The sequence below is a fragment of the Psittacula echo genome, assembly GCF_963264785.1.
Source record: "Psittacula echo genome assembly, chromosome: 3".
Classification (NCBI taxonomy): Eukaryota; Metazoa; Chordata; class Aves; order Psittaciformes; family Psittacidae; genus Psittacula; species Psittacula echo.
In genome coordinates, this window is record NC_137736.1 from 48,049,518 (window position 1) to 48,074,701 (window position 25,184).

General features: G+C 42.0%; 1 protein-coding gene across 1 annotated transcript; it reads right to left on the bottom strand.

The window, feature by feature from the left end:
• Positions 1-306: 306 nt before the first annotated feature.
• Positions 307-24,142, bottom strand: GRPR (gastrin releasing peptide receptor; the record flags this gene model as incomplete). Its single annotated transcript, XM_080613923.1, has 3 exons — positions 307-699; positions 6,148-6,499; positions 23,724-24,142. The coding sequence occupies 3 exons, from the start codon at positions 24,140-24,142 to the stop codon at positions 307-309; spliced, it is 1,164 nt and encodes a 387-aa protein (XP_080470049.1).
• Between the last annotated feature and the right edge of the window lie 1,042 nt (positions 24,143-25,184).

Genomic DNA, 25,184 nt, shown 5'->3' on the forward strand with positions numbered 1-25,184 from the left:
CCTCTCATTAAAAGTAGTATATCTTGAAGCAGCTCAGCACTTCCCAGAGAGCTCCTGTAGGCTGGTGCTCAGTGATCTGCTGCTCTGGAGATGCCACAGTCCATGATGAAATGCTGGATGTTTCAACCTTAGCACAGGATGAAATGTCGGATGGTTCAAGCTTCTCTTCAAGTCTGCACACATCAGACTTCCTTGCATGCACGTGTGCATGTGTGTGTGCATGCGTGCGTGTGTCTGATACCCCCACAGGGCAAAACCAAGCAGCTAATGCTAAGTACATGATGCAGCCATCCCTGACTGTGTCCTTTAGATATAGCCTTCGTGACAGACATGGTTGCCATTGATAAGGCTGAAAGTAGCCAGGGAATGGTTGGTGCTCTTGAGTGAGGTCATTCGTGTGGTACTCCTGGCCATGCTCTGGGACCGGATGAGGAGGCGAGCTCTGCAGCAGAACAGCTGGTTGTTGAACTGTTTCCGGAAGCTCTTGCTGAGCAAGTAGAGAGCAAACGGGTTGACACAAGAGTTAGTGAATGCCAGGATCCGAGCGCAGATGCTGGCAATGAAATGCAGCATTGAGGTGTCTACCTCTGAGTAGTGGTATGACCGGTATAAATAGATGATGTGCGTAGGGAGCCAGCAGAAAGCAAAGAGGCACACGAAGACCAGTACTGTCCTGGCCAGACGCTTACGGGATTCAATCTGGAAGAAGAAAGAGAAATGCAGATTAGCAGCTACTCCTAGCTCAGACTAGTAGCTAACTATTTTTGCCAGTGCTGCAGTTTTGGGATTAGAGCACGGCAGGCAGCATGGCCAGGGCAGGGCAACCTGGTCTGCAGGTGAACACACAGTCAAGAACCCTTCTTGTCTCACCTCAAGCCCTTGCCCTAAAAACAAGTAATTCTGAAAATGTACTACATGAGAAGTAGAAATTCCTTTCCTGATTAGAGATAAAATTCCAGCTGCTTATGACTTTGTAAAATCCCAGCTCTAACAACAAAAGTGTGGACATCTCCTGCCATCTTGCACTCCTACCACTTTGATGCCAGTGTCAGCAATAGCCACCCAGAGCCTAGAGAGGGATCACAGAAAAGCACCTGAAGAGCAACACAAAAGAATTCCAGCCACTCCAGCCAACAAGCTGACTTCATTGGGGGCCCAACTTAAACACCGTATGTAAATGCATGGGGAATAAACAAGAGCAGTTAGAGACATGCACATGCCTGCAGAGCTATGATCTCACTTGCATCACAAAAACATGGTCTTCCCAGGCAAGTGCTCCAGTCACACTGCCTAAGTCACAGAAGGCAAAGTCACAGATTGGGAGAAGGAAAAACCTCCCACTACAGGAGAAAATAAGGTTCAAGACCATGTACGGAACCTGAAGGTGGACAACTGCATGGGACCTTATGAGATCCATCTGTAGGCCCTGAGGGTTGATAGAGGTGAATGAAGTGGCTAAGCCACTAAACGTCATATTTGAGAAGTGACCGCTACTGAAAAGCGGAAACATAACCCCCATTTTTAAAAAGAGAAAAGGGAAGACCCAGAGAACTACAGGACAGTCAGTCTCGTCTCGGTGCCTGGTAAGATCATGCAGCAGATCTTACTGGAAAATATGTTAAGGCACATGGAAAATAACAAGGTGATTGGTGACAGCCAGTAAGTCTCAACTAAAGGCAAATAATGCCTGACAATTTTGCTGGTTTTCTACAAGGTTAGGGCTTTGGTGGATAAAGGCAGAGCAACTCATGCCATCTACCTGGACTTGTGCAAGGTGTTTGACACTGTTACATGTGACATCCTTGTCTCTAAACTGGAGAGACCTGATTTTGACCACTCAGTGGATAAGGAACTGGCTAGATGGCTGTACTCAATTGGCTGGATAGCTGTACTCAGAGAACTGTGGGCAATGGCTCAATGTCCAAGTGGAGACCAGTGATGGGTAACACTCCTCAGGGGTCGATATTGAGACTGGCACTGTTCAAATTCTTTCTCAGTCACATGGACAGTGGGATTGAGTGCACCCTCAGCAAGTTTGCTAATGAGATCAAGCTATGTGATGCAGTTAACAAGCTGGAGGGAAGGGATGCCATCCAGAGGGACCTTGACACACTTAAGAGGTGGGCTGATGCCAACCTCATGGAGTTCAACAAGGCCAAGTGCAAGGTCCTGCACATGGGTTGGTGAATGGCAAGCACAAATATAGGCTGGGTGGGGAATGGATTGAGAGCACCCCTGAGGAGAAAGACTTGGGGATGTTGATGAGAAGCTCAAGATGATTCAGCAATGTGTGCTTGCAGCCCAGAAAGTCAACCATATCCTGTAATGTACCAAAAGGAGTGTGAACAGCAGGTTAAGGGAAGTGATTTTCCCCCTCTCTTCTGCTCTTGTGAGACCTCACCTGAAGTAGTGTGTCCAACATAAGAAGCATGTGTACTTGTTGGTGCAAGTCCAGAGGAGGTCATGAAGATGATCAGAAGGCTGGAACACCTCTCCTATTAAGACACACTGAGACAGTTGGGGTTGTTCAGCCTGCAGAAGAAAAGACTCCGGGAAGACCTTAAAGCAGCCTTCCAGTACCTAAAGGAACCTCCAAGAAATCTGGAGAGCAACTTTTGTATAATGACATGTAAGGATAGGACAAGGGGGAATGGTTTTAAACTGCAAGAGAGTAGATTTAGATTATATATTAGGAAGAAGTTCTTCACTATGAATGTGGTGAGATATTGGAAAAGGTTGCTCGGAGACGCTGTGGCTGCCCCATCCCTGACAGTGGTTCAAGGCCATGTTGAATGGGGCTTTGAGCAATGTGGTCTAATGGAAGGTGTCCCTGCCATGGCAGACAGGTTGGAACTGAATGATCTTTCAGGTGCCTTCCAACCCAAAACATTCCATGATTCTGTGATCTGCATTAGTTATCCACATATAATATTGATATATGTAATTTTTATGTATTAGCTTATTATTATTACTATTATTGTTATTAATTATGATTGAGGGGTCTGGGATCTTTCAAAGAGCCCAGAGCCGGGACTTTCTGCCTTGGGGTCATGTGGTGTATGTACACAAAAGTGCTGCCAACAGCTCACGGCCCTGAGAGACTAAATACAGCACTTGGAGGCTGAAGGAGCCAGAGAAATGGAGAGAGGAAATTTTGTACTTGGAGAAGCACAGAGGCAGTGGTGATGTGCACCCCTCAACTGAAACAGCTGGGGCCATGAGAAGACAAATACAGGTGGTGAATAGACGGATGACTACCTCTCTTAGCATAATTTGAGCTTTTTCAGGGAAAGGTGCTTTTACAATGTCAGCTAGCATACAGTATAACCTTCACACAGACAAGCCACACTTTTGTTTTACTTATGTGTACAGGCTTGGAGTTAATCCAAAGGTATTGCTCAACCAAGGGGAACTGAGGTAACCATTACCTTGTCCTTTGTCTACCAGTGCTGCACACTGAAATAACAACGCCACTGAAAAACACATCTTTCTTCCTAATGAACACAAGAGCAGTGGCAGAGGTTGCCCAAAAGGAGAGGACAGGCAGAATTGTCCAGAAAGATCTGATAAAATACACTGCTCCCTGGGAGAGGTTGTGCAGCCACATGTTTGCAGGCATGGAAAGTGTAACACTAGTGACTTTTTAGGGTTTCATAACGTTCTTCCCTCTGGTAATCTCTGCACCTCTTCCCAGGTACTCCAAGAGAACTGGTTGCATCCCATTTCCTGTGTTTGATTAGAACCTGAATGGACTGAAACTGCCCCTAAACCCAGCCTTGATGCCCTTGCTTCTGCCCTGGTGCAGCTGTAGTGCCTGGCCAAGAACCTGGCACAACTCGCTATCCTCACTCCTCTTCTGAGCTGCATGGGTAAATTAGAAACTAAGCATTTTACACAGGCTGATCTTTCCTCAGGACATCTGCAAGCAGGGAACAGGCAGGAGAGACCTGACAAGCCCGTTTTGACTTTATTTTGTGCCCCTTTAACGGCACTGACTGAAAATCAGACATTGAGCTTAGGAAGGATTGACATGTACCAGATGAAAATGTCTCTAGAGAACGGCCTGAAAATTAAATCCTTTGAGAAAGGGTTCTCCTTGACTGAACCATATATTCTTTTTAAATGTATTCTTAATTTGATATAGGGCCATTGAGGCCACATCTGCACTATAAAGAAAGGAAGCAATGCAATAAAGAAATCAATACCAGTTATCTCGGAGACCTATAGCTCATGAATGCACTGCAGGATAGGAATGATGGACTGACAGTTTTAGACTGCAGCCTGGCCTTTTGTTTTCTTTAGAGCTCTCTCCCCAAAAGCAAAGGGGGAAAGGGCTGCTTTTACTACTCATTTTATTGTCACTAATGAAGACAGTCTTCAAATCACCAGAAAAACGGCCTGCAAGGGAGAAAGTGTTACACACATTCAGAAGGGAAAAAGGATAAGGATTTCGGGGATCAGACATCATTTAATGGAAAGAAAACACAACTTTCAAGTCCTACTGTTTCACCTTAGCACCTGAAGGTTGCATAAAATGATAGCGATAGCTCACCCTAAGGTGGAGATGTCAGTTGCGTGCAATTATATGAATAATTGTTCAGCTGAAGAATGGCTTGTGTCAGTTTAGCTTAGGCTGAAGCACACCTCAGTTGAAAGGAAGAGGTAAGGTAAATAAGGTAAATAAGTTTTTTAGAAGCAAGTTACCATCCTGTTGCTTTCTTACTTGGACAGCCTAAGGCTCAGCTGCATTCACATTTAAGCACTGACCTGAAATACCCAGTTGCTCATACAGAATTTGGATGTCTCCCTGGAGATTTTTCTTTTTCACTCCAGTTGCATAGAACAGGGGCAGTCAAGAGGAAGCAGTCTCCAGCTGAAAGGCTGGAGTTAGGCTAGCCAAATCCTGGCTAATTCTCTTCACTTGGTTCAGGACTTGCACATTTTCAGCCACACATTTTCAACCAGGGCATGAAACCCATTTGAAATACATGGGTCCCAGCTAAGCAATCCCAACCATGAGCTCTGCAGTGGGATGGCTTGGGAAGTTTTATAAAAAAGACCCCGCTCGTGAATGACAGTAACAGAAGTAACTCTGCTTTCAAAGGTATAGAGGGACGGTTAAAAGATGGCATTATTCCAGAGCAAATGGCCTGTTTATATGAATCAAAGATGAAGGTGAAACCTGAGGCTATCAGTTATTGGACCAGAAGACTAACCAGTCTGGCTTGTAACAGAGGGCATAAAACAGGTGGGTAGGTTATTCTGTCCAACACCACTCCCCTCCAGAGACCCTAAAAAATGAGGCACTTTTAAAAAGACAATTACAATGACCAACTAGGTTAAAGGAAGAAGCCAGGACTCTTCTCTTTTCCTGAGATTGCACGCCTCAAAAATCAAACCATCCACAAGGCAGGTAACTTCAGCGCATCTGTGAGGACCCCACACTATCCTGCTCCATCCTCCCTCCTTGAGACTCCGTGCCCACCACCATCCTCCTATGGTCTCCACTTCCTCAGTCCCTCTCTAGTCTGTACTGGTTTCTCAACATGGCACAGCACCAGTGGATGAGATCTGGAGCCAAGGTGAGTGCAGCAGGCATTGCTGCTGTTGTGGAGCAGTCACACACCTCCCTGACTGACCAGGGCACCTGACCAGGGCGGGACCCTTGGAGAAGGGGCTTCACCTACCTTCACTCCCCCATTGCTGTGTTCCATTCACTTTTCAGTCCAGAGCATTGAATGACAGAGCCAGCTTTTCCCTCTGTATGAAGAGGCTCTGCTTCATGGCACAAGGCTTTATCTAGGGTCCTTTCTCTAACAAAGCAACTTTGAGAAGTTTTGATTTTCTGTTGTGTCACCCATCAGCTTCAATCTCCAGGCATTGTACCCAGTGCTGCCTCATTCCCAGGCTTTTGGCATGGGTCTCCTGCTGCATTTGCCATGGTAACCACCCTGCCAAAGTCTCTGAACTTAGAAACTGGAGAAGCTGCTTTAACTGTTTTTAGCCCTGTGTCATGTCTTGTTTCAACCATTTTAATCCTTTTACCCCACCTAATCAGATACAGTCTATCCCAGTATAAATTTCCCTGCATTCCCTCTTTACTCCCAGGTTCAGAGGGAATGTGCATTTTTGAAGAAAGTTAAGTACCTGTTTCCTCACGTGCACGTTGCCTTCCACAGGGATGTTGTAAGCACTCCGGATTAAATTTTTAGCAATGAAATAATAATATACTGAAATGACAGATAAAGGAATGATATAAAAGATGAGAAATGATGCCATGGAATGAATTTTGGGATGCAGCCCGTCTGAATGTGGGTAAGGAGCACAGCTGATGAAGGTTTTATTAGTCCCTTTGTCATGGAAAGGGTGCAGATCTGAAAACACTGCTTCAGGGATGGCAAGCAACATGGACACAATCCAGATTATAGCAGCTCTCACACAAATATTCATCAGCGCATGGGATGCTTGGATCTCCATTGGCCTTACTATAGCTTTATACCTAAAAAAAAAAAATAAAAATAAAAAAAATTATTGGTCTCAACACTCAGGCATTGTATTCTTGCTTCTTCCTTCTATTTAGAAAAAACCAAACAAAACAAAAGAAACAAAATCCTTTTTTACTCAAGGCAATGAAGCTTTTCTTCTGGAGTTTTAAATGTAGATATTTTCAATAGACGTCTCATTTTAAAGCAGAGCCACCTATCATGGGTCCAATCAGTTTCATGTGTATAAATTCTGAGTTCATTAAATTTGTAATTGACCGAACAAAGCACAGTGCTGCCTGACATTAATATGTATGTGTCCAAATAGCATTAAGATAGGAAGTGCAATCACAGACTTCAGAAGTATATAGCAGTTTACACCCCTTCACAGAATGGCGTAGAAGGAAAGTGGATTGAGATTTTTCACACATTTCATTTTGAGCTGGGAGTACACTGGCCTCCTGTGAGCCAAATCTTACCTTTTCTCCAGCTGAAAAATGCATGTTCCCATTATTAATTGCTATTTGGTGGTGTAGTCGGCAATTAAGAGTTGTCCATAACTCAATGAACTCCAGCTAAGTAGCCAGAGCTGGTAACTGACTTTTTTGAAGGAAAAAATATCGTTATTTTCTATACTAGATATGTAGAAAACGTTTCTTGATTTGCAATTTTGTCTTTCATTATTTCAGCCTTTCAGAAAATTGTACTTTAGAATCCAAGAAAATGAAAGAATCAAACTTATTTGAACCCAATGTGTGAAATGAGAGGACTGTAAAACAGAAAAGCTTCCTATCTGCTGGAGCCCTGCTCTGGCAGGAGCCTACTCTCCAAGTGAATCACGATTCACAAATGCATTTAAGGAACACAGAAGAGGAAAAAAGACAATTTGGAAAAAATATTTATGGGTTTCATAAATTAGTATTTAGGGTCATTATCATAACAATTACAATGTGTTGGTTTTTTTCTTTTGGGATCACACTGCGAACCACTCTATTCGGTTCCCCCTTGATCACTGTCAGCTTCCTGGGGATTGATGAGTGCCTGGGTCCTAAGCTGTCTCAGCACACTTTTGGCATGGCAGGTACATTCCTATGTGTCTGCTCTGGAGTCTATTTCTAAGCTCTTTTCAGGATCCCGGCTCTTTCAGACAAATTGGGCACTGGGGCAGGAGCATAGGTAGTGAGCATAACACACTGCCTGAGTCCAGGCAGCATGCAGCAGGGTCCATCTCCCTGGCAGCCCAAGCCCATGCTCTGGGATACTTTGTGTACATGATTGATTCCCCACATACTATAGTTTACTTTATCATAAAGCTCTGCATTTGCGAGAGGAGTCTGTCAGTCCTGCACCGTTTTAATTGGGTAATTATCTTATTTGCAGGATAAGCATATATTCAACTTTAATTATAAGCAATAACCTGCCCAGCATACCTACTCGTTCCTTCTATGTGTGTACGCATGTGTGTGTCTGCATCCCTGTCTGTGTATTTTATATGCATACACATATTTATATACATATATTTGATACATATTCATGTATATACATGTATAAGTAAGTACATGCATAGATTTAAATTTATTTACATTTATTTTTATGAAGATATATCTGGACATATCATTTGCAGATGTTTCTTCATACGGGTTTCTTGTGTAGGTGATTGTTCCTTTAATGGACTGCAAAGACATTGCTCAGTACTTTTCTGTCTAACCACTTACTCCTCAAGCTCTCCAGCTCCCCTTCATTCTAGCTGTACAGCTGCAGCAGCCAGACACAGTAGTTTTAAGGCTTGCTTAGCACCTCTTTAACTTGCACTCTCAAAATGGGAATTCAGTGGTGTCATACTACAAAGCACAATCTTCTGGTGAAGATCATAATCTCAGGTGAAGAAAATCACAGCACTTAAACAAATATGATGTTATGACTACCGCAGTAATAAAATGGAAGAGCCAGGCAAATTACTAAATCAGTGTACTGAAATAGCTCAATTTATAGCCTGATTCACCATATATAGAGTATTGACAGAAACAACACCTAACTGAACATCTTCAGTAAGCCTTAAGGAGGATAAATAAAAAAAGAAATTCATCACATGTCAATGTATTCATAAATTTAGTTAATTCAAAGGTATTTCTGCAGATGATTTTTGTATGCTTATCAACATGGCATGTTAGCATATTTATTTCAGGGATTTTCTCATATAATATAGCCACTTGAAAGAATATTTTCCAGTATTAATTTCCAGTAACATAAATGAGTTGAAGAACACAGAGAAAGAGGGCTCCTGTTTCATTTTTATTAACATTAATAGAGTAGCGAGAGTCAGAATATGAATCCATTTCAAGTTATTAGCATATTTTAATTAGAGATGGTATTTTCAAACAATATAATTTTGAAAGAACATAATTAGAAATGGCTAGGAATGCTGGCACTGATTGTTAGGTGTTTTGTTTACTTTGAAAGCCTCCTACAGCAGATAGAAAAGATCTGAGAGAGTTTTTGCTTGCAAGGGGCTCAGTGTAGACCTGAAGCATGAGGTTGAAAGCACAAAAAGATAAAACAGAAAAAAAAAGCTAGGAAATAGGTTTTGAAAATAGAAGTTCACAGATGTAGGAACACAGGTAGATATATTCTTTAAAGTCTGACAATCGAATCGAATTATTTTTCTGATTGTTTGGATTGCTTCTTTGATGATGGGCTTACTTATTTAGAAATCTTCAGTAATCTATGTTATCCTGCTATCCTATTAATGCTCATCCTATATTATGTTATCCTATTAATGCTTAATTGACCAGTACTGATCTGGTGGGAGCCTCCATTTCCAGCCACCTTGGTGGTGGTTCGACGGGTTTCTCCCCAGCTCAGTAGCTCTGCTCTCCCTGTACAGCAGTTGCTGGGGCTGTTACATTTAAAGGCATGAGGGACACGCAAAAGTGATTGCACACCCAGGGTGGGCTTGGGCTGGGAGACCACTGGGAGATTTGCCTGTGGTCAGTGGTCATAGAGTGAAAAAGCTGCATCTCCCGGCTGGCTTCTGAGTGGGGCTCAGAAACTCTCACTCCTTTACTTTCCCACACCACTTTCCTGACAGGATCAACCCTGGATTTTATAATTTACTTGATATTTCTTAAGAACTTCAGCTGCTGGATTTGAGCAGCAGCTGGCCCTGTTTTTCAGCATCTGTATTTCCAGCTTGTATGTAAAATATTATTTCAAGCTTTCCACTTTAATTATTTATTATTATAAATATTATTTCAAGCTTTGTCCTCTGCAACTTCTTTTTCAGTAAGTTGGCCTGAGGCACATAACTTTCACATATTTAACATCCAGGATTTGAATAATCTAATCCACTTTGAAGGGAACACTGATGAATATGCCTATATACCTCAGTGGAGCCATGGACCTAGGTGGCCAGCTGAGTGAGCCCTCATGCTAAGATCTGACAACAGTGTTATTTTTAACCCATTCAGTAGCACAGGCTCTGATCGTATGTGTCACACTGCATGCTCAGCTTGCCTGCAGTAGATCTGGACGTGGCTCTGGATTTATCACCTCCTGCTATTCTCACATTCAATCTGTGTTTATTGTTTTATATCACTTTTTTTTCAGTCAAATTCCTTTCCCAACCCACATTTAAAGATACTTTTTTTTTTTAGGATTAAAAGCAGAGGTATGATTCATGTCCTACAACAAAGGCCAAAGCTTTGAAAGAAAAATGTGCCTTCTGAATATTCAATTGAATAAAAAATGATACAGTCAAGAACTTGTGTCAACTCCAGTTTCTCTCCAGTTGTTAAATAATGCAGATGAAAATGACTGGGTTGCCAATCCAACTGGAAATATAGAAGAGACACTGACCTTTGCTATAGTTCAGTCTTTGAACTTCTCTGTTCCCACTGTGCTTGTGAAGCAGCAACCTGACTTGTGCACAGCAGCTTCCGATGACTTTCTGGCCAGGATGGATGCCAGTGATCTCTGTGTCTCACAGTCTCATTCAAAGAAGCCCGCACAAAGAAATTACACGTGGGGCTATTTTAAGTGCAATTAATATAATGACAGTTCATGAGGCACAGGGAGGATTCACCCTATAGGGTAATCCTCCCCTACACCAATTTCAGTGACTCCGCTGCTATCTGCCTTCTCCAGGTCAGTCTCCAGGTCAGTCTCCAGGTCTCCAAGACAGCCTGATGAGAGGGTTGCTTCAAACCAGAATGCCAGAATTCAATAATATATAATACATGGTAACTTCTTCACATAATCCCCAAAATTCATTGGGGTTGGGTAGGAGCTCACAGAGCGCACAGCTCTCCATTGAATCCTGGAAAATATTTTATACAGGTCTCTTAGGATCTCAATCTTGTTCATTGAATGATTCTTTCCCATGACCAAACCTACTGAAATGACCATAAAGCGCTAAAATGTGACACACACCTAAGGTTTTCCTGTGGTAAATACTTTTCCCACTGAGGTTAATATGCTAGAGAAACTGCGAAACTCTCATTATCCTTGTGTTAATAATAGTGTAGCGATAACACTACCTAATGTACTCTAAAACTTTACTATGCAAACACTGGTTAATACCAAGCACTTAGCCCCAAAGCTGCAACTTCAAATATAAACAGAGAAGTAGCTTCAGCATGAAAAAGACAGATATACTTTCCAAAAACACAGTTCAAAAAAAGGCCCCAAACTGATGTAAAATTTTCCTAGATGCAGCTTCTCTGCTAGTGCAAAATATTTTAGCAATCTTTGTGCTACTCCGCTGAGCCAAGAAAATACACACCAGCTGAAGTTTAAACAGGCTTTGCCTTCAAAGACAAACTGCCTACATGTTCCTAAGCACAGAGACAGCAAGGGTTGCAAACTTGCTCTCACACTGGGGAAGAAAGGACCTTATTCCTAAGGTTGCTGCTTCATTGCATTCCTCGTGTTTTTTTTTCTTGTCACCTTCAGCCACTTATTTGTGCCTGCTACAACAGCCACAAAAATTGAATTAAAACAGCTAAAGCATGTGAGGAAAATCAGACATTTCCCTTGGATTTTAAATTAATTTAGCTCCACATGTATTACTGCCTATTTGGGGGTTTTTTTAGGGATGTAACTTTATGATCTGTGGGAAAGCTGGTGCTGTAGTCAGCCTTCACTTGCTTTCCTCTTTCGTGATTGCTGTTCCCCCTTCCCTTTTGCCAGCAATTAAAACTAATGTAATGGCTCATACGACAGCCTTCATTGTATATCTAGTAGATATGGGTTGCAAAAAAAGAGGCAGGCTTAAGCTGGGAAATACCACCTTCTGCAGTGTCTTTACAAGTGGTAGGTCAGCAGATATTAATTTCAGCCAAAATAATTTCTGTTCTCTGTAGTAACTGTAGTTGCTGTCGGTGGCAATAAGAAAGAAACATCCCTCTCTCATGACAGTGCATGTAGCTGCTCATATAGGTAGGTGGCTATCAAAGATGTTCCTCCTCTCTGAATATGACAGCGAATATTGTATAGCAGCTAGCTGACAGCCACTGTATCCCTCTTATCTATTGAACCTGACTTAAAAAGATACATTAAGTTGCTTTCATAACTCTCCCTTCCTTACGTTTTCAGCAGTAGGAGTGCAGCAGGAGAAAATGGCTGAAAGAGGCTCTGCCACAGAGTACACCCCTTTTTTATCATAGTCCTTCCAAGCACACCTACATTACTGCTGCTGAACCTCACACTTGCAAGAAATATAAAAAGAGAAAAAAAATCCTCCCCATCCTTCCTGCAAGGAAATGGGACACTGCCCGTCCAAAACGAATTTGCAGGAGTACTTAAGTTGCAAGGGAAGTTTCTTCCAAATAATATCCATTCCTATGTCCTACACTGTTTACATAAAAAGATCCTGGGCCTCACTCCTGAATTTGTATAACGGTTTGAAAAAACAAGTGCTCTAAAACCTGCTCAAACAAAATTTCAGAAGGCTTGACCGCCCTTGCTTCACTACCAGCCCCACTGTTTAGACTGCATGAGGCTGGTGGAAAGATTTACCACATTGCTGCTTTCTGGTTTTCTCTCTGTTTGAGAAATCCACTTACAAACTTTTGAATCTGTTTAAACTGAACTCAATTTTGAGATTTTGGGCTAATGTGAACCTGAAATTGAAAAAAAAAAAAAAAAAAAAGCAATGATTAGTTGGAATGAACTGATGCCTTACAAAAATAGTCATGTAAATTTCCGTGAAGTGAAAACTCTGAGTTTTTCCCAGCTCTAGAAAATGAGTTCCTAAAATTGCCATGACTTCCTGCTGTAATGATGAATGGATTGCCTCTCAGTCAGCACGTCCCCATATTTCTTCTGTTCCCACCTGTAACCAAAAGAGGGAGAAAAGGTGTGCAATTCACACTTCCTCAGATCCCCAGTCATCTGTTCCCATTTGTAAGCTTAATGTGTGCACAGTGATCTGGTCTTGGCCGATGAATAGACTGAACAAAAATCTTCTCATTAGAATGTAATTATGTTCTACTAGTATCACATTATTGTTTTGCCCTGGACTGGCTCAATTGCCATGCAAAATAAGCCTCGAGTAACAGAGAAAAAGTTGATGCTGTGCAAAAACTACATAAATGAAGCATGTGGAGCCTTGTTGAGTGTGTAGCTCCACGTGAAAAGCAAAGAAAAAGCCTTACTAAATATCTGAAGACATTTATGAGAAATGCACTGTCCCAAACTTTCCTTATTGTTTCCACCATGAATGTCATGAATATTTATAGCTCTGAAGATAATTCAGTAAATCCAGAAAATTGCTAGACTGTCTAACCCATCAACACATTCTGACAACCTATTCTGGGTCTATCTGCTTTCTGCATACTTAGTTAAAATTATCATTATTATGTGTGATTCTTGGGTGAACATCTGTTATTAAAATCTTTACTTTAGTAAATTGCATATGGGCACAAAGACATATCTAATGGGCTAGTTTTACATACATTGGCAGGTACTGCCTAATTTATCTTTCTTTTAATTAACATTTAAATGGAAAGAAAAAAGAAGCGTTGATGGAAGTTCTAATTTTTGAAGCATGTGTTCAGATTTCAGACTGTATACCTGCATACAGCTAAATCATTCTGGAATCTGGACAAATGGGTATTTCAGTCCAAGAATGACTAAGGTCAAAATTGAGATAATATGTTAGAGACCATTGAACTGCACTATGCACTGGGGAAGGAGAGCTTAGGTAGTAACTATTTCATAGTTAAGGTGCTATTCCTAATCATGACCATCCAGAGCACAAAATATTTTGGAAATTAACTATACATATGGACAACAATGGATGTAAGGGTTACTTCAGGAAGTAGTGGAAGTCCCACTCACCATGCGTTCCTTATCAGAAAGACCCCCTTTCCACCCTTTATTCTCTGTAGGTGATCAAAAGCAAGTCTTTGACTGAAACTCTGATCCCAAGTCAAAGATTTCAGTGGGGCCAGCCCTTGCAGTTTGTTACAGTCCTTGCAAATGGATGTGCCTGCTCATGCAATGGGGCACAAGATCACATGCTGGTGGAGCAGCTTTCTGGTACTGGGATTGCAATGTGGTGTGCATCCAGAGCAGAGCTGAGAGGGCTAGTGATAGCACCTGGTCCATGAGGAAAGGCAAGAAGCAAGCCTTTCCATTCAAGGCTTTGCTGTCTCAGCTCAAGTCTTCAGGGTTGTCCATGGCATGGAACAGTCCCTCTGCATGTCTGAGGACTGAAATCTTACCAGGGCAGCTAAAGCTGGGGTCTCAGACACAGATCCTTCATCTCACTAGAGAATCAGCCTTATTTCTTCTGAAAGCACCACTTTTAGTGCATAAAACCAGCATCACTGGTTAACCTAAACACGTGGCATAATTGCTGGATATGTCATAGAGCCAGTTATAGAAATTCATTGGAGTTTCTAAAAATGACAGTTTCTCAACCCAAAACACCCTGCCTGTGATGTGCAATAAATCAATATTGTACCTTGTTCTGACAGAGAGTTCATCATTACCTAAAAATTACCAGTTTCATAATCTATAATAGTTGTATTGTGCTTATCTTACTTTTGTGGAAAAACAATATATATATATATATGTATAGAGCTTCAGCCTTAAGTTAAAAGCAGCTGTCAGATCAACTGATTGGGAATATAAATGTAAAGGGGGCAGTGCTAAATATACATTAGTAGCTGACACCCAGCCTCCTCCCTTGTCTCTCCCACCTTTCTCTAAATAAACTATTCAGGGCAAAAAGCTGCCCTGAACAAGAGAAAATGAGGGGTCATGCTAGACACCTTAAAGAAGTAATAGAAAAAATCAATATATAACAGATGGGAAAAAAAGCAAAAGTAAATGACAGCAAATATCAGAGTTTGAAAATGTCAGTGACTGATAAGGGAAGGCGGAGGAGACAACAAATTATCAAAGGTTGCTGTGTAACAGACAAACATGCGTTTTTAAATACATCAGAAACAAAAAACCCCAGTATGTCAGGCATACACGTAAATGGTGAAGATACAAACAGTGGTGAGACAAAGTGAAAAGCAATGACTATTTATTTGTCTTCAAGACCAAACGTGAAGGGGGTATCTAGACCATGCATGCAGTATTATAGATGTAGCAGAAAACTCACCAGCTGTGCTGATGAAGAAGATGTGAGCCAACATCTACTAACACAAAACAGTTTCACACCATCAAGACTGAATAATTTACACCTAGGATTATTAAAGGAACCAGCCGAGCAACAGCTGGTGTTAATTTCATTTACAAATCTTGAAAAAGTAGAGAAATTCCCCAGAAGTAGAGATCTGGCTCTGAAGTTGTGAAGTTCAGAAAGCTGGAAGGTGTGACCACAAAACCTGCCAGTATTTGGGTTGCCCAAGGGCAGCTGTAGATAGAATAATGGAGAAGTTAATCCTGCTAACAGATGATAATTAATATATTGTCACAATATTGTACCTGATGCAAAACAATGTGGGCCATGCTGGTGTGCAAGGGAGGCGCAGCCTGCATGGGCATATTGGCACAAGTGACTATGCATATAAATATGCACATATGCCAGGGCACATGTGGTCTTCCCTCCCATATCCACTCCCATGCCTCTCCCATGGAACAGAAGTTAAAATTAGCAGTCCTGGACTGGGAAGGGGGGCCGTTCCATGGCCTCCCCTCCAGGACCTCAAACATGCTGGTAAAATGTAGCAGCGTGTTAAGCCATTTCTAGCTTGGTCCTTGGAACATGCAATGTTATTTATTGCTTGTATCAACTGCCTTGGGCAGGCTATAAAACCTTTGCTGGGAAAGTTTGCAGATGACACAGTAGCTGACCAGACTAAAAAGATTGTAGAGTCATTGGGATAAACGGCTGTAGTCTGACAGACCCATTTTTACTCAGCCAGGTGTGAAACAGTGTATCTGGGACCCAAATGAGTAGACGATGTGATCTTTCAAGGAAAGAGACCAAGAGAAGACATTGGGAGCATCACCTCTGCACCTGACAAAATGAAACATCCTGTGCCATTCTCACCATGTCATGGCTTTAGTGTAATCAGTACCTGAGCTAGTTAGTATAAAGCTAAGCCAGTTATATGATGCTTAAGTTCTTTCTGTGGCTTCAGTAAACATAGGTGACGTAAGTGACCATCACCTTCACATGGACTTTCAGATGCATGTTCAGGTCAAACGACCAAGTGCTATCCTTGACTGCTCTTATCATAGAATAACCGAATAGTTTGAGTTGGACTGGATCTTAAAAATCATCTAGTTCCAACCGCCTGCCACAGGCAAGGACACCTTCCACTAGACCAAGTTGCTTAAAGCCCCGTCCAACCTGGCCTTGAACACTGTCGAGGATGGGGCAGCCACAGCTTTGCTGGACAACCTGTTCCAGTGCCTCACCACCCTCAGAATGAAGAATTTCTTCCTTAAATCCAGCTAAACCCTACCCTCTTTCACTTTAAAACCATTGCCCCTTGTCCTTTCACTACAGGCATGGGTAAAGTCTCTCTTGGTCATTCTTATGATCCGCTTTAAGTATTGAAAGGCCATAATTAATGTCCCCCCGGAGCCTTCTCTTCTTCAGGCTGAACAACCCCAACCCACTCAGCCTTTTAGTTATGTTATTAGTTAGATTATTATGCAGTGGTTAGAGATCAGACAATTTTCAACCTGAAATATAAGCTCTAAGCAATGATGATAACAGGGTGCCAGAAACACATGATGAGGACGGGGTGATCTGTGCACCTTTAGTGTGAATACTTGCAAAGTTGCCTAGTGTCATTGAAAAGATCTGTTTTAAACCAAATCCTGTGAGATTTTCAGCAGCCTCTGTGCACAGGTAAGAAACACTGCTGAATTGGATGGCTAGAGCAGTTAGTGCTAGTCCAGCATCTGCATCTCTGGTTTTCCTAGGTCATTGGACATCTGAATCTCAAGTTTCAGAGCTGTCTGCAGGTCTTCTAAGTGTGTCGTGGTACTGTTTTCTGTCTTGCCTTCCCTCAGAGATGCAGAAACTGGCCATAGCTGGAAGGCAGGCAAAGAAAGGATGGGCAGAGCTCTGACAGCATTTCTCCCTTTGATGCTCTACAGTCTTCTGCAGTCTGGTTAAACTAATCTGATCCAACTGGCACCAGGAAGGGATTTTTCTGCAAGAGACTCCAACTTTCTGCCTTTCTCTCTCTTTCTTTCAATAGCAATTGGCTTGCTGCTAGGACACCTTCTTGGCATCCTTAGCTCTGTGAAGTCACATGCAGCAGGCAGTGTTGAGGGGAATTGAAGAGTCTGCTATGGGCAGGAGCTCGGCCATGATTTCATGGCCCATGGTGTCCTACATGGTATGGGGTCAGGCGGGCATGGGGACACAGAACTGGTGAGAAAGAAGGTGAGAGGACTTTGCAGGGCAAGCAGTGGAGTTTCTTTTCAAAATAAAAGGAAAACAGGTTATTGCAAGGGTTGTCCATGAGCAAAGCATCTACTGTATGTTTCACACCATATACAGGACAGGCTGTGCCTGCTTCTCCTTTTTTCATCTCAACTCCATTCTACTTTCTTAGCCAGGGTGTTGTCCACATCTGAGCACTAATTAGTAAACACATGAACCAATTGGACCACCATGCAGATGTTGATGTGCCAGCCCACCATGTTCAGTTTGACATACAGCTGACAAATTCTCTGAAGCCAGTTGCTCTCCTTATTAATGGTGTGTGCAGCACCTTGTACCATGAGACCATGACAACTGATGGGGGCTTTTAGGTTTTACTGAACTGTAAACAATAGTTAATCCAACTTTTCTTCCTTTTGATTGCTTAAATATTGACAGTCTCCAGCACATTAACACTGACTCTAACCTCAGATTTGCACACTGGTCCCACCGCTGTAAACGGGAGCTCTAATGTTCCTGGTTATAGAAGCTCCACGTAGTATGTTTTGGCCATCTGCTCTGGCTAATCAAGATATTCAGAAAGTTTGTGCTGTTTGATCTGTTTTTCCTGGTACAGATGATGCAGGGGCTGAGGAAATGAGAGCTAAAACCACGAGTGTTTAGAGTGTTTATCTTATATTGACACAGTGGCCAGCAACACAGGATCTAAGACTATACATCAGCTGAAAGGGATACGTGTATCTCTCTCTGCAAGTACTCTGCACAATCAGTACAGGAGAAGCAGTGGCATGGACACCCTGTCAGCAGCAAGCGATGAGGATAGGCTGCCCAGTGCCTCAGAGAAAGGGAAGGCTTTGGGCTGGGGTCCAAACTCCCTCTGGTTTTCTTCCCTGGCTTGGAAGGACTGGTGCTCTGGCTGAGATCATGTTAGTGGATCCAAAATGTACATGTGGGGTATCATTCTGCTGATTCGCATTGACTGGCCTAAAGGCTGTCTTGGTTCAGAGACTGGCTTTCTCAGCCACCCTCTCAAAACCTTCCTGAGGTTGCACGGTAAATTACAGCACAAGTAAATTCCTCCAAAATAGTGCTTTAGTGACCTGAAGGGATTTCATGAATGCTGTGGCTAGATTGCCCAGAATAAACTTTGGACTTGACACTTTACTGATGGTATTAAAAAAAGTGTCACTCAGTAAATCAACTCAATGGAAATCCAGTTTGCCTTTCCATAGCTTCATTTCAGAGTGGTATGCTTCCCTTAAACCTCTTCTGGAAACATAACCTAGTCATTGTAAAATAAAACAAAATAACTGACAAGTAGATATTACTCTTCCTCTGGTATTGCATGTAATATTAATAATAGGGGCTGGAGACATCCAAATCACCGAAAAGATGAGTCCACTAAACAAAGTTTTTTTGCATATTTAAAACTATCTTTCTGGAAATTTTGGATTTCTTTCTTTCCTTCCACCACTATTTTTTGGGAGAGAGGGTTGTTTGAAGCTTTACTTTCTTAGATAAACAGTCGTATGAGTCCAGAGGAACATCGTGTTGTGGCTGTGACCCACTCCAAGGGACACAGCATGGCTGGATCCCTGCATTCATCCCTGCACTCAAGCATTAAGGTCAACATTTCCAAAGTTAATATCCTCATTTCAGGTCTCCCACATAACTGCAATTCCTGCTGCCTGCAGCTGGTCTTAGCAAGTAAGCCACCTAACCTCATGCGGAATGTCACCCCATGCATCTCTCTACACTGTCTCTCTTTCAGCACAGGACATCAGGCAGCTCCAGCTGGCAAGTATTGCTGCAGTTTTCCAGCACTAAAATCCAGATAATCCAAGGTGCTTACAGTAAAGATGCTGCTTGTAACCTCCACTTACACTTTACACTTACTCAGCTGTGTGCTTGTAAAAACAGAATTACTTCAGGAATGTTTCACTGAATGAGCACTTGGGCATTTTGATTTTTTACTGTGTCAGCAAGAGAGTGGGGAGTACCATCAGTGCTTAACAGCTTGGGTAATTCAAATGCAAATGTATAAACGCTGTCAGTCAAGGGAGAAACAGGCAATTAAATAAAGACATCTCCCATGACAAGGGCAATTAAATGGTCTGCTTTTCCTCCTACTGTGCAAAGATTTTCCTTTATTTCCTGTCACTTGCTGAGCCAGCTTTGGCTTTTACGCCTAGGCTAGCAGCCCAGGTGTCACCACTCCCACAGGTACTCTTATCCCCTTTCCCCTTACACCAAGGAGGAGGAGGGCAGGCCAGAAGGCAAACACAAACTCCTTCTTTGCTGGGATGAGCTGAGCAATAGCTGAAGAAATCCACTGCCTTGACAGAACAGAGCAGCACGGCAGACAGATGTCCTTCCCCTGTCAACCTCGTTTACAGTCATTCTAAAACACACAAACACACACCCATCAACTGCTTGTTTCCTTGCTCTTGTAAACTCAGTCCTCCTGCTTTATCACTCATGGAAGGTGGCCTTAAGCACATCACAGGCCTTAACCCTCTTCTGGCTGCTCTGCAAATTTTCCAAGCTTGCAGGAAAATGGGCCTCGCTGACAGCTCCCACTGCTTCTATGAATGCAGCTAGACAGATAAAAGTACCATGCAGTCAGGGGAGTAGTCCCACAGAAAATACATTTCTAATATTAACTCTTTTTTTGCTCTTTCTTGCCTATTTTCAAACAATTTAACTTTGGCCTGTTACAGTCGGATGATTGAACACAGAGCCAACCTAGGCACCTGGGAATTCTTTGGCTATGCCCTACCTAACCAAAGCTATACAGGCATGCTCATCTGTGTCTATACGCATGCAGAGCACCTTGCAGGCTTGGAGGCTCCCACTGCAGGAAAAGCTGAGATCAGCAGTTTGTCCCTCTGCTTCTCCTTGGGAAAAGCTTGTAAGTGAGCAGCCAATCCTCTGGACAACCACTAGGTCTTGGCGAGTCAAACCAGTGAGCAGCTTTAGGTGCTCTGTTTTGGACGCTGACACTTAGCTGAGTATTTGCAGTCACCAGCAGATGATGGATTAGGTATTCTTAGTCCTGCCTAACACATGGGAAAGTGGAAATGGAAGGAATAAAAGTATAATACTAGAAAGTATACTGCTGCAACCATAATATGGACTGTGCAAAAATCTATTAAAACTGGGCCTTTTGTTTTCAGAAGGTGATCCAAAGCGACAGATTTGTACAATTGTTGTAACACGTAGCATACGTGCCTCACTGCTCTCTCACATACTGTATTTGTCCATCACACCTACCCACTGCCTTTAATCTTGTGGTCCCATCTTTGGAAATGACCCTGTTGTATCACACACCAATGCTTTCTTTACACAGCAGATTTCTGACCCCTGCGATGCAAGGTCTCTCTAGGCATTACCAAGATGCCTTCAGTAATGGCAGCAGTTGTTCCCATTCACTTTTGGCAATGGAAGGATACTAGAACTAGAACTGAAGGGGGTTTATCTTTTTTTTTTGCAGAAGACTAATTATAGGCAAAAGGTCTGTGGTACACTGACAAGTCTCCCTTTTCTTGGAGACAGTGCCATGTCTGCTATTCACAGCAGGTAGTTTAGGAGTTTTTCTCTCCCATGGTCTGTGGCTTCAAATCATGAGAACAGGAACATTCACATGTTTTATGTGAGCATCTCAGGTAGGATTCATATCACTGAACATTAGCCATCTCAAATATGGGCGTCTAATCTGTGCTAAACAGCAAGGCTTCCTCTATTTCTAAGGAGGGATATAGGTATCCTCATATGGTGGTTTATCCTGTTTCCTCTGGAGGTATCTCTTTCCATGCTCTAGGAGACACTTTGCTGACCATCCTGGAGCATCTCGTCACCTCAGACAACAAAAGCCAAGTGAGATGTGCCATGCCTGAGCAGTGTTACCTGCTGGACTCCAGAGTCATCATGTTACCCTGTTCTCACCACCATGCCACTGTCTTCTGCAGGTGTTTCCCTGCAGGGCTGAGCTGCCACTCATCCATTGTGCAATGCCATATCTGACCTTGGATATGGTTGTCTAAGATAACAGCCAGTGCCGGGCTCAGCATCTCTCTAACCCAGAGGCCACAGCAGCATGTGAAGGGCTGCTGGTCCCTTCACAGACTCAGGCAGGCATCACCATGCTGGTCACAGTCAACTTGAATCCTGGAAGATATCCCTGTACATTTTAAGTTCAGTTCCCTAATGACAAGATTAATACTGCAGCCTAGAGTTCACAGTGACAGTTTTAAAAAAATAGAGGCTAACTGGCTGTGAGCTGACAAAATATAGACTGTATTATTTTATAACAAAATTATCCCAGCACTGCAGTTAATACACCAAACCAGAAACTTCAGCAAACATAATAGATAAGGGCCATCTGTGGTTCGGTGCACAGCATTTAAAAATCATAGATCTAATAAAGATAAAAATTTCATTATTATCTCCTTCTGCAATGGACAAGAGATGCATTAGAAGAGAGTAAAATGATACCTTGAAAATGGGGACATAAAGTCTTCTCCCCCATGCATGTCTGTCTCCCTTATAGCCAAGTGGCTTTGAGAGGTGTGGTAATATTTGATCACCAGTGCAGCACAATGGTTAACAGGATCCAGACAAAGCTGAAGTTCAGAATTTAGTCACCAAGCCTGAAGCTTGCCACAGCTGCTATTTTCTGTTCTCTTTGCTCACTTCAGGCAAAAAACTCTATCGATGTGTTGCGCAGTAAAAGCATTTGCAATGTTTACTTTATGTGGCACGTGATCAGAAAGCAACAAATCTCTCTAATTTAATCTTCTTTATGATGCATTTTTCTTTCCCTGACACCCCTTAGAACAATTTCTATTACAGCTTTGTAAGAGGAGTTTCCTGGAGAAACATTTACTCTTTTCCTAACATTTTCTTTGAGCAGTCCGGGAGGAACCAGCCATCACATGAAACTCGGGAATAAAAGTGTAGGTGGTCCTTTACTAGGGCATTTGTGCAGTTTTTGTATTTTCTCACCATTTTTAGAGCAAATTGCTTGAAGACTTTTGTCTACATATAGGTCTGTTTGTCATCTGTTATTGGGGCAGAGAGTGCTATTTTCGTAAGTACCCTGATGTGGAGAAATTACTAAACATATTGACTAGCCTGTCTCTGAAACAGTCTTAATAGAAGTCTGTTTTTATTAAGACCACATACTGTATATTGAAATATGTGTATGAACTACCTTGGAAATTGAATAATATAGTCTGATGTTTTATAGTAGCTTAGGAGGAGAGACACAGAGTGGCATGCAAGGAACTATTCAAAGCAAACCCAGTTTCATTTCTTAGTGATCAAGAAATACGACCCCCAGCACCTTTCTGGGCAAAACAAAACTGAAATAAGTTTTCTTTTTTGAAATCCTAGTACCTCTATGAGACTTTATAACTTTAGCATGATTAGAATGTATTCCTTAATGTCTTTCTGAAGCATCCAAATCAGAAACAAAATATCCCAGTTTCTATGATGTACATAGGAGTTTCTGTATAAAACAACAGACTAATAAAAACAGTCTAATAAATATTTAAAACCCTTCCAGAAAGGTAAAATTCATCCTTCTAAATAGCATTCAAATTAAAATTAAAATGTCTTTTGAATTTAAATCTGAATGCTTTGAGAGTTTTCTAAAGCCTCACAGAAATCTAAAATAGAGCTGGCTTATTAGAAGCAGCTCATTTATTAAAGTCAAACTTAGTTTCACATATTCTAAAATAGCATAGGTACATGTTATTTTATCAAACAGTATTGGAAGACAAAGTTTCCTAACCAACAGCACAGATCAGTTTTGATTGGCTAAGGGGTCAATGGTTTATTCAAGGGAAATATACTGTCTATAGCGAACTGAGATTCCTGGCTTCAGGCATCCTCATTTGAATATTTGGAATATATTTCATGAAATATTGCCTCTGTAATTAGTCTTAAGGAAGCAAGCCACTAGAAAGAACTGATTCTAACTGTGCTTTAAACTGCTGCTGCAGTACCTTCACACTTCCTGGAATATAGTTCAATTATCTTTTTGGCAAATTTGAATACGCTAGCTTTCAACAGAGCTTCATTAATGATATTTTCTCTCTCTGGTCTTTAGCTTGATTTACTCTTGTTTTTCTTTTAATTAAGCTAGACTATTAGCTAAACTGCACAAGCACTTAGTTTAGCCTAGAAAAAGTATTCTGTGTTCAGCCTGCATCCTCCTCAAGTTGTGTGCTCGTAACTATCAGAAATTAACTGAAGTTGTTCTTTTCCTTCATTAGGTTAAAAATATGATTGTTACCTGAAAATATGCATTTGTAACAATGTATTTTATGGACTTGTCATTATGCAGACTTCTTTTCAAGCTACAGCAGCCAGCTTACCTGTCAGCTGAGAGCGCAGTGAGAGTAAAGACTGACACCCCTACTGAAGTGAGCTGTATGAAGGGGATAAGTTTACATCCAGTTCTGCCAAACAGCCACTCATCAGCAAGGTACCTGCTGGCATCCACAGGCACACAAGTCACTAACAGCAGCAGGTCTCCCAAAGCCAGACTGGAGATGAACAAGTTAGGGACATTTCTCATAGATTTCACAGTACAGAAGATCTTAATCAAAGTGATATTGCCAATAAGGCCTATTAAAATAATGAGCCCATAGATTGTGGGGATGGCATAGAGGAAAGCAGGGTAGAACCACTCATCACCGAGAACGGAGAGGTTTGCACTCTGGTTGACAGAAAGGTTGTAGAGAATAAAGCTATCTGTTTCTAGGTCTGGCAGAAGGCAGTCTTCAGATGCCATTGTCCTACGTTGCTTTTCTCAGAAGACAGCTTTCTTCTTGGGAAATGATCAAATAAATTTCTGGCTTTAATTTTGCTTCTGCTTGCTGGCTTTAAACAGTCAGAAGAGTCTAAAAGTCATATCACTTTGTGACAGATCATGACAATAAACAAACCAAAAAGCAGCTGCAGCTTGCACAACAGTACTGTTTCCATAAGGTGAAAGAACGTCTTCTAGCATAGTTTGAATTCTGAAACTTGCCTTTTGACTTGTCTCGCTGTCAGGTGTTCCTCAGCTCTGGAAGGCCATTTATCAAGTTCAAAGACCAGTAAGTGGGAGGCATTTTCACAGTGGAGGCTTGCTAAATTCTCAGCTCCGCGTCTGCTGAGCAGAACCAAGTCCAAAACAAGAGAATTACAAAAAACAAGAACTTTTGGTAGCTGTTGCCACGCTGCATTGCCAATCTCTCCCTCTTTCAGTACCTGTGCTTGCCAGCTTGATTTAAAGTGAGGAAAAAGCAGGGTTCCGCTGACAGCTCGGATCCTATAGGCGGGATCTTCTGGACGTCAATTCTTCCCCTGCTTCCCAGGATGAGAGCAGGCTTACTGAAATGACTGCAGTAATTCCAGGCGAGCTCCGGAGAATGCCAGCCACCTACCGGAGAGTCTAATCACTGCCGGGGAGCAGGGGGATAGAAAACGCACCAAAATCACCATTAACTCTTTAGATGGTAAAAAAGGAAATAATAATTAAAAAAATCTGCTCATTTATAGCTCCTGAGGTGAAGTTCACTGCTTCTCTCTCCCCCACCACCAAAAAAAGAAAAAGAAAGGAAATACCTAGTTCATACTGCAAATAATGTGATCATAAAAGCAATCACACCTTCTTAAATAAGAGCACACATACTTTGCACTCCGGTTTGCACTCTGGAATTCAATTGTTCCAATGAAAGAGAATAATTATGTGGAGCCAAGCTCATCCCCCCTCAGGGCAAATTAACCAAGCAAAGCCAGTTAAGATAAAATCAGCATTATAGTTAAGGAAGGTAAATGAGTTTTAGCAT